This window comes from Phaenicophaeus curvirostris, chromosome 1 (genome assembly GCF_032191515.1).
Source record: "Phaenicophaeus curvirostris isolate KB17595 chromosome 1, BPBGC_Pcur_1.0, whole genome shotgun sequence".
Classification (NCBI taxonomy): domain Eukaryota; kingdom Metazoa; phylum Chordata; class Aves; order Cuculiformes; family Cuculidae; genus Phaenicophaeus; species Phaenicophaeus curvirostris.
This window is the reverse complement of record NC_091392.1, coordinates 70263006-70277243: the sequence shown is the minus strand read 5'-3', so window position 1 is coordinate 70277243 and position 14238 is coordinate 70263006. Positions and strand designations below refer to the sequence as shown.

Below are 14238 nucleotides of genomic sequence, written 5' to 3'. Positions count from 1 at the left end.
AGAATGGAATTCACGTATTCGATACGAAATATCCCTGGCATTTTCTTTTGTATCATAGTTAAGACAGCTTGAGATATTTCCTGAATATTGCCTGCCAGAAATGCACTGCAAAGGCTGAAAATCAGATTCAGAAGGAGTGCACACCTGCAGAAATTGTGTTCTATTGGTAACTATTCTGATGCAAAAAAAAGAAAAAGTAACTCCTTACCAAGTTACCGACTCTCAGCTACTCTGGCTTCTTCACTGATAGTCCTTTCAGCCTGGATAAAATCAGTCAACACTGATTTTAAGCCCATCAGCAATTCCTTCACTATAAAACACCTGAACTAATCAAACTGCCCCCACAAACAGGCTCGTGTAGCAATGCAGGAACAATTTGTGACAGTTGCATTGGCACTTTAGAAAGAAAGCTTAACAAATTAAAAGCTGACACTGATTTTACCTAATGGCAACCAAAAATGATGACTAGGGATAATGTAATAATTTCATTTCAGCACATTTTTAGGATAATTTTTCTCATTTCCACCCAGTGAATGCCTACTTAGAGGATTATGTGGAACTCTACTTGCAGGATTGGCCTCATTCTTGAATGCCTCTTCATAATTTTACTGAGTATCCACTAATGCTTTCTGCAATAACTTATTTTTTAATTCTTCTAGCAAAGGCAGTGTATTTAAAAAAAAAAAAAAGGTCCCAGTGATCGTGTACTGAAAATGGAGAAAAAAGTGCCCGGAAATGTGATATTTTAAAGCATTTCTGTAAGTTTAATTTTTAAAGGACAGAATGAGGGATAGTAAATTCTTCTCATACTATAAGTTATGCATTGTACAAGAAAACTCTGAATACAATGATTAATCAAAGTGACTGAAGAGGTGTGAAAATGGTGCAAGCTGTAATTGGTGGAGACTTGCTGAGATCTTGGAGACATCTTTCTCTTGTTTTGAATCAATTCCACTAGATCCTTTCCCTTGAAAGTAATAGTGCAACTTGGATCTTTGCTTTTCTGATTTCATTGAAAAACACTAACTAAATATTTCTGCTGATAAGAGTATTCAGAGTCATGCTCGAGTCACTCTTTTGAAAGGTAAATGCCTTCTCTACTGGTAAGAGTAGCATGGGACAATACCAGGCAAATGCAATCGGTAAGAAACCAAAATCCTGTTTTCCAGCAAAAGCTCACACTAATGGAAGTGCAAAGCAAGAAGAAACTCTGGAGTGACAACACAGATGCTGAGTGGCTTTGATAGTGAATATTTTCCAACATCTTCGGGGAGGTATCAACAGGACTATGAAATACGGTGAATACATAACAATAGCAAAAAGTGATGGATGCAGTGTCAGAAATTTAATATAGAAAGGACTTCTACAAACCCTTGCTTTGACAAGTGTTCTCACATAAGCAATTCTCTTCTTGGCAAGGGGCTGCAGGATTAAAATATAAAATGCATACAAAATTAAATGATTTTTGAGAGATAATGAACTTTATATATATAATTCTTCTTGTGGGAACCAAACTCCAATTTGTGTGGTACTGGTGCTGCCAGTCCCAAAGAGCATTAATATTTTAAAGCCTTGATCCTGTAGACCACTGGCTTCCCAGAAGGGTCTATACAAATTACTCAAGACTATTTGTTGGGTTTGGAAATGGCTACACTGTATAAAAATGTTTTTGTATTTATTTTTTAAAAAATTAGCTTTACAAAAAAAAACTTTTCCTTTTTTTTCTTTTTTTTCCTTAAAGTTATCATTATCTACAGGAACCCATAAAATTTTTTCCATATTTACATCTAGATAGCTAATCATTGACAAATATAATATCGTGAAACAAAATATTGAAAGTGAATATCCAACCTTTTAAATAGACATTTGGCTCACAGCAAAAACAACAGAGAAAACAAAAAAAAACCTGAACACAAAAAAAATCTGCTTTTCTTACAGGCTCAACCTTCTCCTTTCTCTTAAAAAAAACCAAAAAAAAAAGAAATAAAGTAAGTATATTGGTGGGATCAAACATGCTGCTTCTAAGTAGAATGCCAGCAACAAACTGCTCCCATCCAGCACACTGAGAAGCCAAGTTCTCTGAAGCTCTTGTGAGTGGTTGCTGAGACACATAAGTGTCCAGTCGACGCAGGACTGGTATCTGTCCCCCACCCTGCTCCTAATGCATCATTTGCTTTTACTCTGAGAAAGGGCATAGCCCTCACATTCTTCTTCTTTTGCTCTGAAGAGACGGTAGTTTGCCTTTGTTCTTAAAAGATACATTTGGCTACTGATGCATGGAGGCACAGGTCAGGGTAGGAAGATGACAACATGCCTCTAGTTTCCAAGTATACATATACATTTGCTCTCTTTTCTCTCCTGCCCAAACACACATACTGTCCCACACAGCCATTCATGCACTCAGAAGTATTCAGAGGGCCAGATCCTCTCAAGGGAAGCAGACCAGCATGCCACACAATCCCTTGTAACCCCCTTTGGAAAATAAATTCCCTGGCACATCCCTTTCACCGTCAGTCTTGGAAGTGCCGAGGAGGAGGAAGAGAAAGAGGTAGAGGAGCCTGCACAGCCAGACGGGACAAGGCCAGCAGCTTGGGCCACCACAGTCCCTGCTGAAAGGCTGCTGTCTGCAGCTAGAGTGCAAACTGGGACTTGGAGGGCTACAAGGAATGCAAAGCTCCTCAAAATGGTCTCTGGCTCCCTTGTGGGCACAAATTCTTGAAAATTCAGGGCTTCTGTTCATTGTCATGTATCAGGACATGTGATATAGCTAGTCTAGTAAGAACTCAAACTATGTTATTTTACATTACATCCACTCACGCTCACAAACACCCCTTCACACGCACACATATATGTTGGCAGGATATATCACCATTCATATAAAGCTTTGGAACTTTCATCCCTCAGCGTTAAGAGCAAAAGCTACTTAACTGGTACCTTACTGTTAACTGCAAATGTGCTTTAGAAGCAGTATTTCTTTAGATAATTTTCTTCTGTAAATATCACAGTGACCATAATATACCATTAAATGCATTTTGCTGAAGTGTGCAGCCAATAACCCTGGCTATATATATATTTATATAATTCCATCCACTCTCAAACCTCTTCAAAAAAAGTCTGTAAATCCGGTGTCGCAGTGTGAAAGCTTCTTTGAGCATAGGATTTTAAACAATAAACAATGTACCTTGCCATAAAAAGGAAAGAGAAACAAATTAAACAGCTGTAGGCGCATTAACCCATACTTCTACAGTGTTGTGTCTAAATGCTGTGCTGGCTTGAGAAAGAGTCTGTGCACAAGTCAATATATTAAAATACTGCTGTAAATATTGTCATTGGTTCGGTTCTACAGTTGTGTTCTCCTCTTCATCCCTCTTGAGCTTTCCTTTCTCCTCCTCCTCTTCCCTGATGGCCTGGATTTGTTCTGAAGTTTGGTGCGGCGTTGATTGCTCTGTTCCTTGCTTCTCTGTTCCAGCTAACCTCTCCTCATCCTCAATTACTTTCTTCCACATTTTATGGTTCTGAAGCAGGTGCTGAGTGATCTGACAGTAGATTTTCCTCCTCTTGAACTTCTTCTTTCCTGTAAAATACCATGTGACATCAGTGTACCATTTTCTGTGAAGGAAGGAAAAGGGACTGAAGGAGTGGGGACCTGGCAGGGATTACTGTGACATATAGGAACTGCAACAACAGATTTTTAAAACCACAGACTTAAATAGTCTCAAAATTCAGAAGGCCATGCCTGTAGGACAGCAAACTGGCTTCCTGTATGGTTTTAGCACCACCTTCATCTCATCATAAACTGCTTGCTATCCCTGACTACGCAGCTTAGACAGACAGCTAGTGCTTGAACGATTATGCATAAAACACGTTGCTGAGCTGTTTCTGCCACACAACAGATCATTGTGGATTGCCCCAGAGAAAAAAAATCTTGATTTTGTTTTTGTCATATTTTACATCAGAGGTGCTTTAGAAGGATAATGAATTATCAAGCATTAATAATAACAAGAGGGAACCCATTCCTATGTCCCCTTTTCTATGTCAGAGGTTTACCACTCCACCATCTCAGCGAAGATGACCTTAAAGCCTTTGCACAGCATAGCTTTGGCAATACAGTCTAACCACAGAAGAAGCAGTCATACAGCCAAATACTATGAGGGAGCTCACTTGTCTTTGGTTTTAAAGTATTAGTCCCATGCCGTTAACCTATAAAATGTTTTTGCCACTGGTAGTTCTCATGGCTCCTGACAGTACTGCAGTACAAGTGTTTTGATGTCTGAAGTGTGTTTTTATTCCATGTCACTATAGTGTGTTCAATGCAGATTGTTAACTCCTTAACAGTACAAAGTCTGGAAATTTTCCCCGGTCATTAATAGTGGTAATGTCAGTCACAGAACCGAAATAAAAACGCCTCCAAAGACAACTGCTGATTTCCTTTTTAAAGAAGGTGACGTAGAGGAATGTTTTGTACCAAATAAATTTGCGTGGATTAGTATTTGCAGGTTGCCTAAAGTATGTCTGTGTCAGGATCCAAAACGTTTAGCCCTTGAAGCTTTTGAACTGGAAACAAAGCGCTTTTCACTGAACACAAACCAAATCCAACTCAATCCTTCATTAGAAAACCCTTGGTTCCCTGTAGGAAACCTTCAGGTTTAGCACTAATAAGAAGCCCCTACCCTGCCAATACTGCAGCAGGACATTCTCTCCTGGGTTTCCCGGGTGACCCTGCATCTTGTTGCTCTCTGCAGACACTAGTGAGCACTTGCTGTGGTGTTAACATTTGTCTGAATCACTAAAGACTGAGCCTGTTTAATTCTTATACTTGCATCAGAACTTCGGGAGAACTACATGTTCCTGTTTAAAAACAAAAACTATTTTGAGCTACCTTAAGGTTTTATAGCTCTTAAATCTATCTCAATCACTTCAGTGAATTATCAGGACCTAGGTGGAGTGTTTTCTGCCACAATTACATTTTCACTGGCCTAAAAGGCATTTGCATCAAGAAAAAGATTTCCACCAATATCTACACTAGTCGTAACATGTATGCATCTGACATCTCAACCTTTTGTTTTACTGAGAAAGTTTAGAACATCCAAAACTGTGTCGATCATAGGTATACATTCCTATTGACATGTAAGACCCCTAAATTGACACAAAAGATGCTGTAGAGTTCTGATCCCAATCCATACAGAGAATTTAAAGAACCAGAAGAAAACAGTTTGTAACATGTTGATATGACCGAGAAGATAAGCACCCCACATTTGGTAAGAAGGAAGTAGGAGGAATTTGTTTCAATATTTCAAAACTTCTGCTACACATACTTTACGGCTTTGAAAAAGATGAAAAGCCTAAAAGAATAGTTGAATAGTAAAGGACTGTTATGGAGCAGAATGTGAAAAAGAAGACAACTATAATATGGTCTGTTTTCAGTGTGACGAGGCTTTATAATGGTCTGTGCTCTTAACTTGAAAGCAGCTTTGTTGAACTTGACTAGCAATGGTACAGAAGATAAGTAAATAGAAAAATGAGATGAAAGGAAACCAAAGATTTAAAAGTATGGTTAGAGGCTCCAATAGGTAAATGAGAACATCCTTCACCTTTCTATTTAATGCAGCGATATCACTTTCAGGCTCTGGAGTCCATGTTGGCTAACAAATGCATACCCTTACCCCTGGTAGGTAGTTCCACAAATGCCAATCTCCCACAGAAATATGTGGCTCTGCCTGCTATTACAGAGCTGATAGGTCATAAGGTGCTGAAATATACCTGAGTCTGCTAGACTACTTAATGTCTGCTGCCCTCAACAACACTTTCTGTGCATGTGAACTGAAACTTTTTTATGTGTGCAAGTGCACGTGTGAACAACAGTGACGATTTCTTAAAAAAAAGGTCAGTTCTGCACATCAGCAGACAGATTTTAGTTCAGAGTCGTCATGTGACTTATTGCAATCACCAATCTTTCTGCTTTTCAGTTTTCTCAACAGAAAATAGGGATGATACTCAGTAGGGCATGGAAGTGTGTGGGAAAGAACAGAAAAAAATTAGGCTGTTAAGAGAAAAAGCTATGTACCAGTATTTCAGTAGTGCACTTAAAGCTGGTGCTTTCTAGAAGAGTTAGATATAGGAGAGGGAGAGAAAGATGACCCAGAGAAAGGAAATAAAAGAACAATAGTAGGAAATTCAGTGGGAGAAGGAACACAAAAGAGAGGAAAAGGTAACACATGCAGGATGAAATTGGTAAAAGAAACAGGTCTACAGCTGCAGCCTTTTCTCTTACAAATTACTTGCTATGAGTTCCTGAGATCTTCTTTCAGGGTGCAAAGTTTTCCTCTCAGGATGACAAATGCCAGCACTATTGCCCATCTGGAGTAGAGGCAGGAAACTATCAGTTTTAGTTACTGATTAGTCAGAAGGGCCAAGTGATGCAGCTTCCAGCACACAACACAGCAATGCTCAGCAATGCCTATTCTCTCTCCCCTCTTCTCTCTATTTCTTTTTTTGATTTGCATTAAAATACTTCTATTGCTAAAAAGTCTTTTACTGCATCATCATCTCAGAGACTCATTCTATTATTTCTGTGCAGCATGCTAACTCATTGAAATGATGAGTGCTTTCCTCAGAAAATCTTCTCCCCACCAACCTTGCTTCAACTGAAATTGTTGCAGTCTACTAACATCAGTGCTGAATAGTCTAAAAAGTCCTCATACACAGACGGGTGATCAGAACCCTCAACTGAAGGCAGAAATGCGTAGCAGATATGAACAGCAATGCATATCAGTCTTGAAAACATCCAGTGCCTCCATTACCAACGTAACTGGCCACATGGCAGATTCTCCAAGGACACCACTGAATCACACTGAATCTGGACAGGACCACACTGAGCCTGACCAACTCAAGGTCTCTGTGCTTCTTCAATATGTCTGCTTAGCTTTTGGCCACAATATGGAATTTGCTGAAAAATGTAAGTGTGAACAACTTACCGGAATCAGGGTTTTCACAAGTTTCCATTTCTCCTGTTTCTTCCTCTTCATGCTCATCAGTGTCTCCTGATTCATCACTATCTTCTATCCATTTTCCTGGCATCAGCCCCGCTGAGTCATAGGAATTACATAGTGGTCCCACAATGTGAGTGATGAAAGATTCCTGGAGGTGTGCCAGCTGAGGAGCAGAGCGATCCATGAAAGGACTGATTGGCAAGCCCAGGCTAGCCTCTTCATCACCCTGGAGATGAAAAATAGCAGTAATTTCTCTGAAGTAAATGAAAAGAAAACATGTCACAAGAAGGAGTAACACACATCAAACAAACTAAAAATGATGAAAGAAAAATAATTCAACTCTAATGCCACTTCCATAGCATGCCAACATGACATTTCTACAGTGCCACCACGTTGTTAATTGAAGTTACAGTTCTTTTCTTGTAAGATACCCCACTACTGACAGTGTGAATTTAATAAAGATATTAGTTAATGACTATACAAAATTACACCCACTGACCTTGTCCTGTACTTTACACTAAGTATGAAAATTTGAAAATTATTATTAATTTCTCTTTCTCCACATTAGTTTCAAAAAAATCCCTTCTGATTTTGTGACTGTTAACTCACAACCTTGTAGTCAGCCACATGTGTGCATGGAACAAGACTGAACTTCTACAAACAATGGTTACTTCATTGAACTAGTTTTCTTATTTATGAGTTTGAAGCTGAGTACAGTTTTCAGGACTAGCCACCACCTCCCCAAGAAAAAATCCAATTCATCTTATCAAGCCTGATAGAGAATCATAGAATCATATCATATAGTGGTCTGGGTTGGAAGGGACCTTAAAAGATCATCCAGTTCCATACCCAATGCCATGGGCAGAAACACCTTCCACTAGGTCAGGTTGCTCAAAGCCAGATCGAATCTGGCTTTGAACAACTCCAGGGATGGGGCATCCATGACTTCTCTGAGCAACGTGTTTCAGTGCCTTACCACCCTCACAGTAAAAAATGTCTTCCCAATATCTAATCTAAATCTCCCCTCTTTCAGCTTAAAGTCATTACCTACCATTGCACTCCTTGATAAAGAGCCCCACTCCTGCTTCAATGTGGACCTCCTTTAAGTACTGGCAGCCTGCTAAAAGGTCTCCCCAGAGCCTTCTCTTCTCTAAGCTGAACAACCCCAATATGCAAATTAATGTTTTAATCAATACAGAGTTCTGTATTTGAGAATATAGATTAGCATTTGGTGAGGCATTATCAGTTACCATTACTTTACAGATTACTATCTCCTTGTAATCTAAATTTTTCAAAAGTCAAGGACAATGTACCTGGTCAACACCCTCTTGATATCTGGGAAAGCTGAAGAACAGGAGTTAAATTTTGAGGCATGTATGACAAATGTCTCATTTCCTTGTGTTTTGTTTTATTACTTTTATAATAACCTTTGTTATGTTATGTGCAATTATCAAACACAAAACATTAGTGCTAACAAAACAAGGAAAAATGCCATCCATTCTTGAAACAGCAAGCAAATTAAGAAGACATGGCAGCTTGCTCTTCTTTACAGTATCTGTGATATCCTGGTTGTAAGCTGTCAGTAGTGGGAAGAAAGCTAACTACTGAAATGTTTACTAATTCTTTTTCCAAGTTCTGTTAAAACATGATTTATTATGTGATAAATCTTGCAGCATGTTTTTTCATTATTTTTAATATGTCTGACTTGTCTTCAAATAAGTATGCTGAGCATGTGGAGGGAAGAACAGGAAACATACTGTAACAGTATGACATAGGATTTTTAATGTTTCTATGCAACATCTTTTAATAAGGTGTTTTTTATTTATACGAGAGTTAAATTCTTCAGAGGAATTGGTATTATATTAACTAGTGGTGTATATTCAAGAAAGATATTCCATTATTTTGAGAGAATGAATTGGTAACAGTTCTAGGGAAATTCTGACTTCCCATAAAATTCTCCTTTTTAGAAATCAGAAATTAAGACCTTTCCCTTGTGAGAAAAAAAATCTGATGATCAATAGCAAGCCGAATATGGTTTGATACACCTCTCATAGCATATTACATTAAAGAAAACAAGATTTTAACCGAGGTTGAATAAATTGAGAATCTAGCTTATCCTCTTTACTGCCAAAAGTAAATCCTAGGAAGAAAATGTTCTCTATTTTCAATCCTATCAGTATCCTGTCCCCATGGCAACTCAGGCCATGCAGAAAAAAAACCAAACCAAACCAAAACAAGAAATCCACCAGGCCACGATGATTTCTCAATACAGTGAACACATATTTTCTATTAAAATAAAAACAAAATCAAAACCCCTTAATGTCTTACTCACTACCTGAGCTCTTGGAATTTTCAAGACAAGACTTTGAACACATTTGCCCACAAATCCCATGCCGAATGGAATGCCATTAACAAAGATAACATCTGTGTTGTTCTGAATCAAAATTTGCTGAGAGGATAAATCTCAAATGCTTTTTTTTGAATTACAAGATTATAAGAAAGATAATCTCCAACAGTCCTTTGGAGTAGCTTCCAAGAGCATGAAAGCATTATTAGCTCACCTTTCTCACTGACGGAAAATAACCCAGATTCCTGCTGTGGAACAGATAGCACATTATCCTCCCACACATGTTGCTCTCAAGCTTGATTCAGAACTATTGTTGAACACTTTGATGATTTTAATATACTGGAGCACCTACTGCCCTTTGATAGCAGTTAGATTGGATAAAACAAGAGTCATACCATATACCTGATAAGCAGGTTTAGTTTGCATGTAGTGGTCACTCACATAAGCTATGATCATCATCACAATTAAGTGAAGTACAATTTGTTGAGAAAGATGTAATGAGAATAGAAAAATACAAAAAAAACCATTTCCTGAGAGAAAATTCAGGAGATGAAGTTTGACCATTGTTTGTATGAGACTCACTCTCTTTCTTTGAGAAAAAATGTAAAGAAAAATTGAACCCACTACATATGTAATATATGTAACTGTCATCATTCTCTTTTCCTTGGGAGCTCTGAAAGAAATGAAGATGCTTCAGGTCAATGTCTGCATTTTATCCCTTTTGACAGTTCTTTACATACTCTAGAAGGCAGCAGCAGCAGAAAATCCTGTTTTTTTTCCAAACTATAAGTACTGTAAATTTAAGGGAAGATGAAAAGGCTTAAAAGCGATTAGCCTGTGCCTTCAAGTTACTGCACAGCCCTCCCTGAGAAGTCTGTGGGGGCTCCCGTTCAGTGATTTAGCCTGCTCGTTTTGTGTTGAAAACCCAGGATGTGGAGTTTAGCCTAACCAGCACATTCAAATTTTGTTCCCACTCAGGCAGAGGAATACTGTGGGAACAGCCCTACCTTTGCACTTGACAGGGCTAAACAGGTTATAATGAGAAAAGGTTCAATTAAGGGCTCCTTTACACCTAGCAGAAGAGGAGTAGTGCCAGGCTATATTCCCAGATCTTTGTAAATCAATCTGTGTCTGTTCTCCTTCCTCATGCTACCATCAGTTTAGCCTTGCATAATTAGCACAGTGGTACCAACAATTCTTCCAAAAGCTGAAGGTTTTGCCTTAAAAAATGAAGTATTAGTCAGGATCAATGTGTAGGAAGCAGGTATGGTTAGTCTGTGATAAACTGAAAGTCAGTGTTATAGCTGTGCTCAGTACATAAAGGTTCATCCTCAATTAGGATGTTGTGTCCCATTTAGAGACCACATGTCAGTTTGTGTGAGCCACCTGGAGTCACTACAAAGGAGAGCAGTAAGAACCAACAGAAGTCTTGAAAAGACAGAAGGAAGGACAAGAGATAGTTCGCACTAAAGAAGACTGAAAGGGAGACATGAGGACTGCAAATAGAAAAAAAAAAAAAAGAGGAAAGGAACACTTGATCGCCATATCCACTGTAAGGATACCGTCAGACTGGAACAGTTAAACCTGTAGAAAGCTCACCATCAGAGGTCTCTGAGGACACATCAGATGCTTGAGTGCAAGTGAACTTCCAGTGATCCACCAAAACGATGGACTAGCGCAACTGGGCGTAAAACTGGTTGGATAGCCAGGCCCAGAGAGTGGTGGTAAATGGAGTTAACTCCAGCTGGAGGCCAGTGACAAGTGGGGTTCCCCAGGTCTCAGTGCTGGGTCCAGCCTTGTTCAATGTCTTTATCAATGACCTGGATGAAGGCATTGAGTGCACCCTTAGCAAGTTTGCAGATGACACTAAGCTGGGTGGAAGTGTTGATCTGCTGGAGGGCAGGGAGGCTCTTCAAATGAATCTGAACAGGCTGGACCGCTGGGCAGAGTCCAATGGCATGAGGTTTAACAAGGCCAAATGCCAGGTCCTGCACTTGGGGCAAAACAACCCTGTGCAGTGCTACAGACTAAGAGAAGTCTGTCTAGAAAGCTGCCTGGAGGAGAGGGACCTGGGGGTGTTGGTTGACAGCTGACTGAACATGAGCCAGCAGTGTGCCCAGGTGGCCAAGAAGGCCAATGGCATCTTGGCTTGTATCAGAAACAGTGTGGCCAGCAGGTCCAGGGAGGTTATTCTCCCTCTGTACTCGGCACTGGTGAGACCGCTCCTCGAATACTGTATTCAGTTCTCACCACAGGAAGGATGTCCAGAGAAGAGCAACGAAGCTGGTGAAGGGGCTGGAGAACAAGTCTTATGAGGAGCGGCTGAGAGAGCTGGGGTTGTTTATCCTGGAGAAGAGGAGGCTGAGGGGAGACCTCATTGCTCTCTACAACTACCTGAAAGGAGGTTGTGGAGACCAGGGAGCAGGTCTCTTCTCCCAAGTGACAGGGGATAGGACAAGGGGGAATGGCCTCAAGCTCCATCAGGGGAGTTTCAGCCTTGACATCAGGAAAAAATATGTCATGGAAAGGGTCATTGGGCACTGGAACAGGCTGCTGAGGGAGGTGGTTGAGTCGCGTTCCCTGGAAGTGTTTAAAAGATGGGTGGATGAGGTGCTGAGGGGCATGGTTTAGTGATTGATGGGAATGGTTGGTCTCGACGATCCAGTGGGTCCTGAGGGGCATGGTTTATGATTCATGGGAATGGTTGGACTCAATGATCCAGTGGGTCCTAGTGATTCTATGAACTCTAGCCACACCCCTCAGCCCTGATTCTCTTTGATTTTCTCTCACCACCAGCAGTAGTATTCTGTGGGACTGCTTAACACAGGGCATGCAACCAGCAGATACTACTTCAGGCATGCATTTACCTGTTCATAAAACTCATTGACAATGCCTTCTGTCCACTGCAGATGCAAATCTTTGCATTTTGCAGGCCCATTTATGTCAGCCAGTTTGATGCACATTTGGCAAACAAGCAAGCGGTCGTTCTCATTAGTCCAGTCAATTCCAACCTCATCATTCACCTAGTAGACAGAAAAACGAAACCCATGAAAGTAATCCTGGATAAAGGAATGCATGCACCGAGGAAATTCTGCCCTGGGAGATCTTACAGTATATTTAGCTATTTAACAAAATCACAAGTGTAAGCAAGTGAGCTAATCCAAGGTTGGAATTTACAATCAACTGTAGACCAATATGTAACAAGAAAAAGAAGTGAAAAATAATGAACATTAAGATAACATATGAGAAATTAATATTTAACATATGCTTATTTGAAAGCATTTTATAGGAAAACAAATGTAACCTTTTCACAATGTTTCCCAAGAAGTTACTACATAATTTGTACAAAAAAATAAATTACCATCAAACACCACGCTGATTTCATTGCAGTGTGAAGACAGGTATAAAAAGTTTATAACAAGTCCCTATTTAATCTACCTGAAAGTAAATACCATCTTTTTCCTTTTCTCTATTTTTCCATATCTCCCACAATAAAATGTGGTGTCTGCTCTCCTGAGATGACTCTGGTAAAAAAGAGGTTTTGCAACCAAACATAAATAATCTCTTTTTAAGGCAATGATTACTGTAGAAAAGCAAGGCTCAGCCACAAACACTGGTTAATATTTTCACCTTCCACTTTTTCTTCCATGCATGATCATTTGACTATTCAAGGAATAAGGGGAGAGAAGGAGGTTAACAGATGTCCTTACAAATCTATGGTGACCTGGCAGGATATGATACGTCAGACTGTTCTCCTAGTTATTTGCACTACCTCAGGTATTACTTTGCCTGGTTACAATGGTGATTACACCTACTGCTGTCCAGCCTAATAGATCTAAAGCAAATTCAGTTTTCAATATCCACAATTTGCACACAGTACTTTAGTCAAGCCTGTCCTCTTCCACAGACAAGATTCGACAAAGCCACAATGATTACTTGTTTAGCTTGCCTTTTTTCATTCCTTACTTATGTGCAGAGAAATGAAGGTTTTGGTTCAAACTGTCAGATTTAAAGGTCACATTCAGACAGCCTAACTTCCCACTGCTTTATTGTCATTGTAGACCTGATGGATAAGAATCTATCAGTAAGTTCAATACTTTAAGAGGAGAATAGGCAGCTGAAAGTGACCCCAGATTTTAAAATGAAGACGTAAAAAATCCCTCTCATATTACTTGAGGTTTTGGGATTTGACTAGCGGGGGTGCAGGAGTTCAGTCTTACGGATCTACAGGTCAGTTCTCTTTCTACTTTGGACCATAAATTGAGGCTTTCACAGCTTTGTAGAGCCTAACAAAGAGAGATGTTACATGGAAATGGAAAACAAAACCAGGCATACATTTGGAGGCTTCAAAATTTCAGGATAGATGCCCATCCTAATCAATACAAGAAAACATTTTTTTCTATGTCATCAAAACCCAGTCCTGGATGAGAATCACAATGTGCTTGGTGTGTTTCTCACAAGGAACAAGAGGTACCAGCTCCAAGGTAGGTATCATCTAGGTAACATGCCTTGTTGTAACATCCAGCTTTGATGGATGATAGAGTTTATTAAAGTAACTATATGGGTGGTGATTTCCAATAAATTAGGCTAAAACCATACAATAATATTTAAGAAAAGTTTCCCAGGATTGCAATTTTATACTCACTGAATGGATCGGGTAGGAAAAATCTTTAATGACCCTTCTTTGTGGTTTAGCCATTTGAAACAAAGCAAGAGAGAGAGATCATGCTTTCATTGCTTTTGAGATTAGAATTTCAAAATTGTTATGATTTATGTACTTTGCCGATAACAATACAATTAAACCACTAAAAAGTCACATGAATTATTTAGCCATTATGGAAAATTGGTAACACCTTAGATTTATTTTCCCCGAGTGTTTCATTAATGGCCCCAAAATGCCAG

General features: G+C 39.4%; 1 protein-coding gene across 1 annotated transcript in view; it reads right to left on the bottom strand.

Annotated features, from left to right (window-relative positions):
* Nucleotides 1-1330: 1330 nt before the first annotated feature.
* Nucleotides 1331-14238, bottom strand: part of PDE3A (phosphodiesterase 3A) — a 257471-nt gene continuing 244563 nt past the window's right edge. The window contains exons 14-16 of the mRNA XM_069862148.1: nt 12204-12359; nt 6975-7215; nt 1331-3574 (exon numbers count right to left, since the gene is read on the bottom strand). Coding sequence (XP_069718249.1) covers nt 3327-3574; nt 6975-7215; nt 12204-12359 — 645 coding nt within the window. The 3' untranslated portion in view covers nt 1331-3326. The remainder of the gene's footprint in view (nt 3575-6974; nt 7216-12203; nt 12360-14238) is intronic.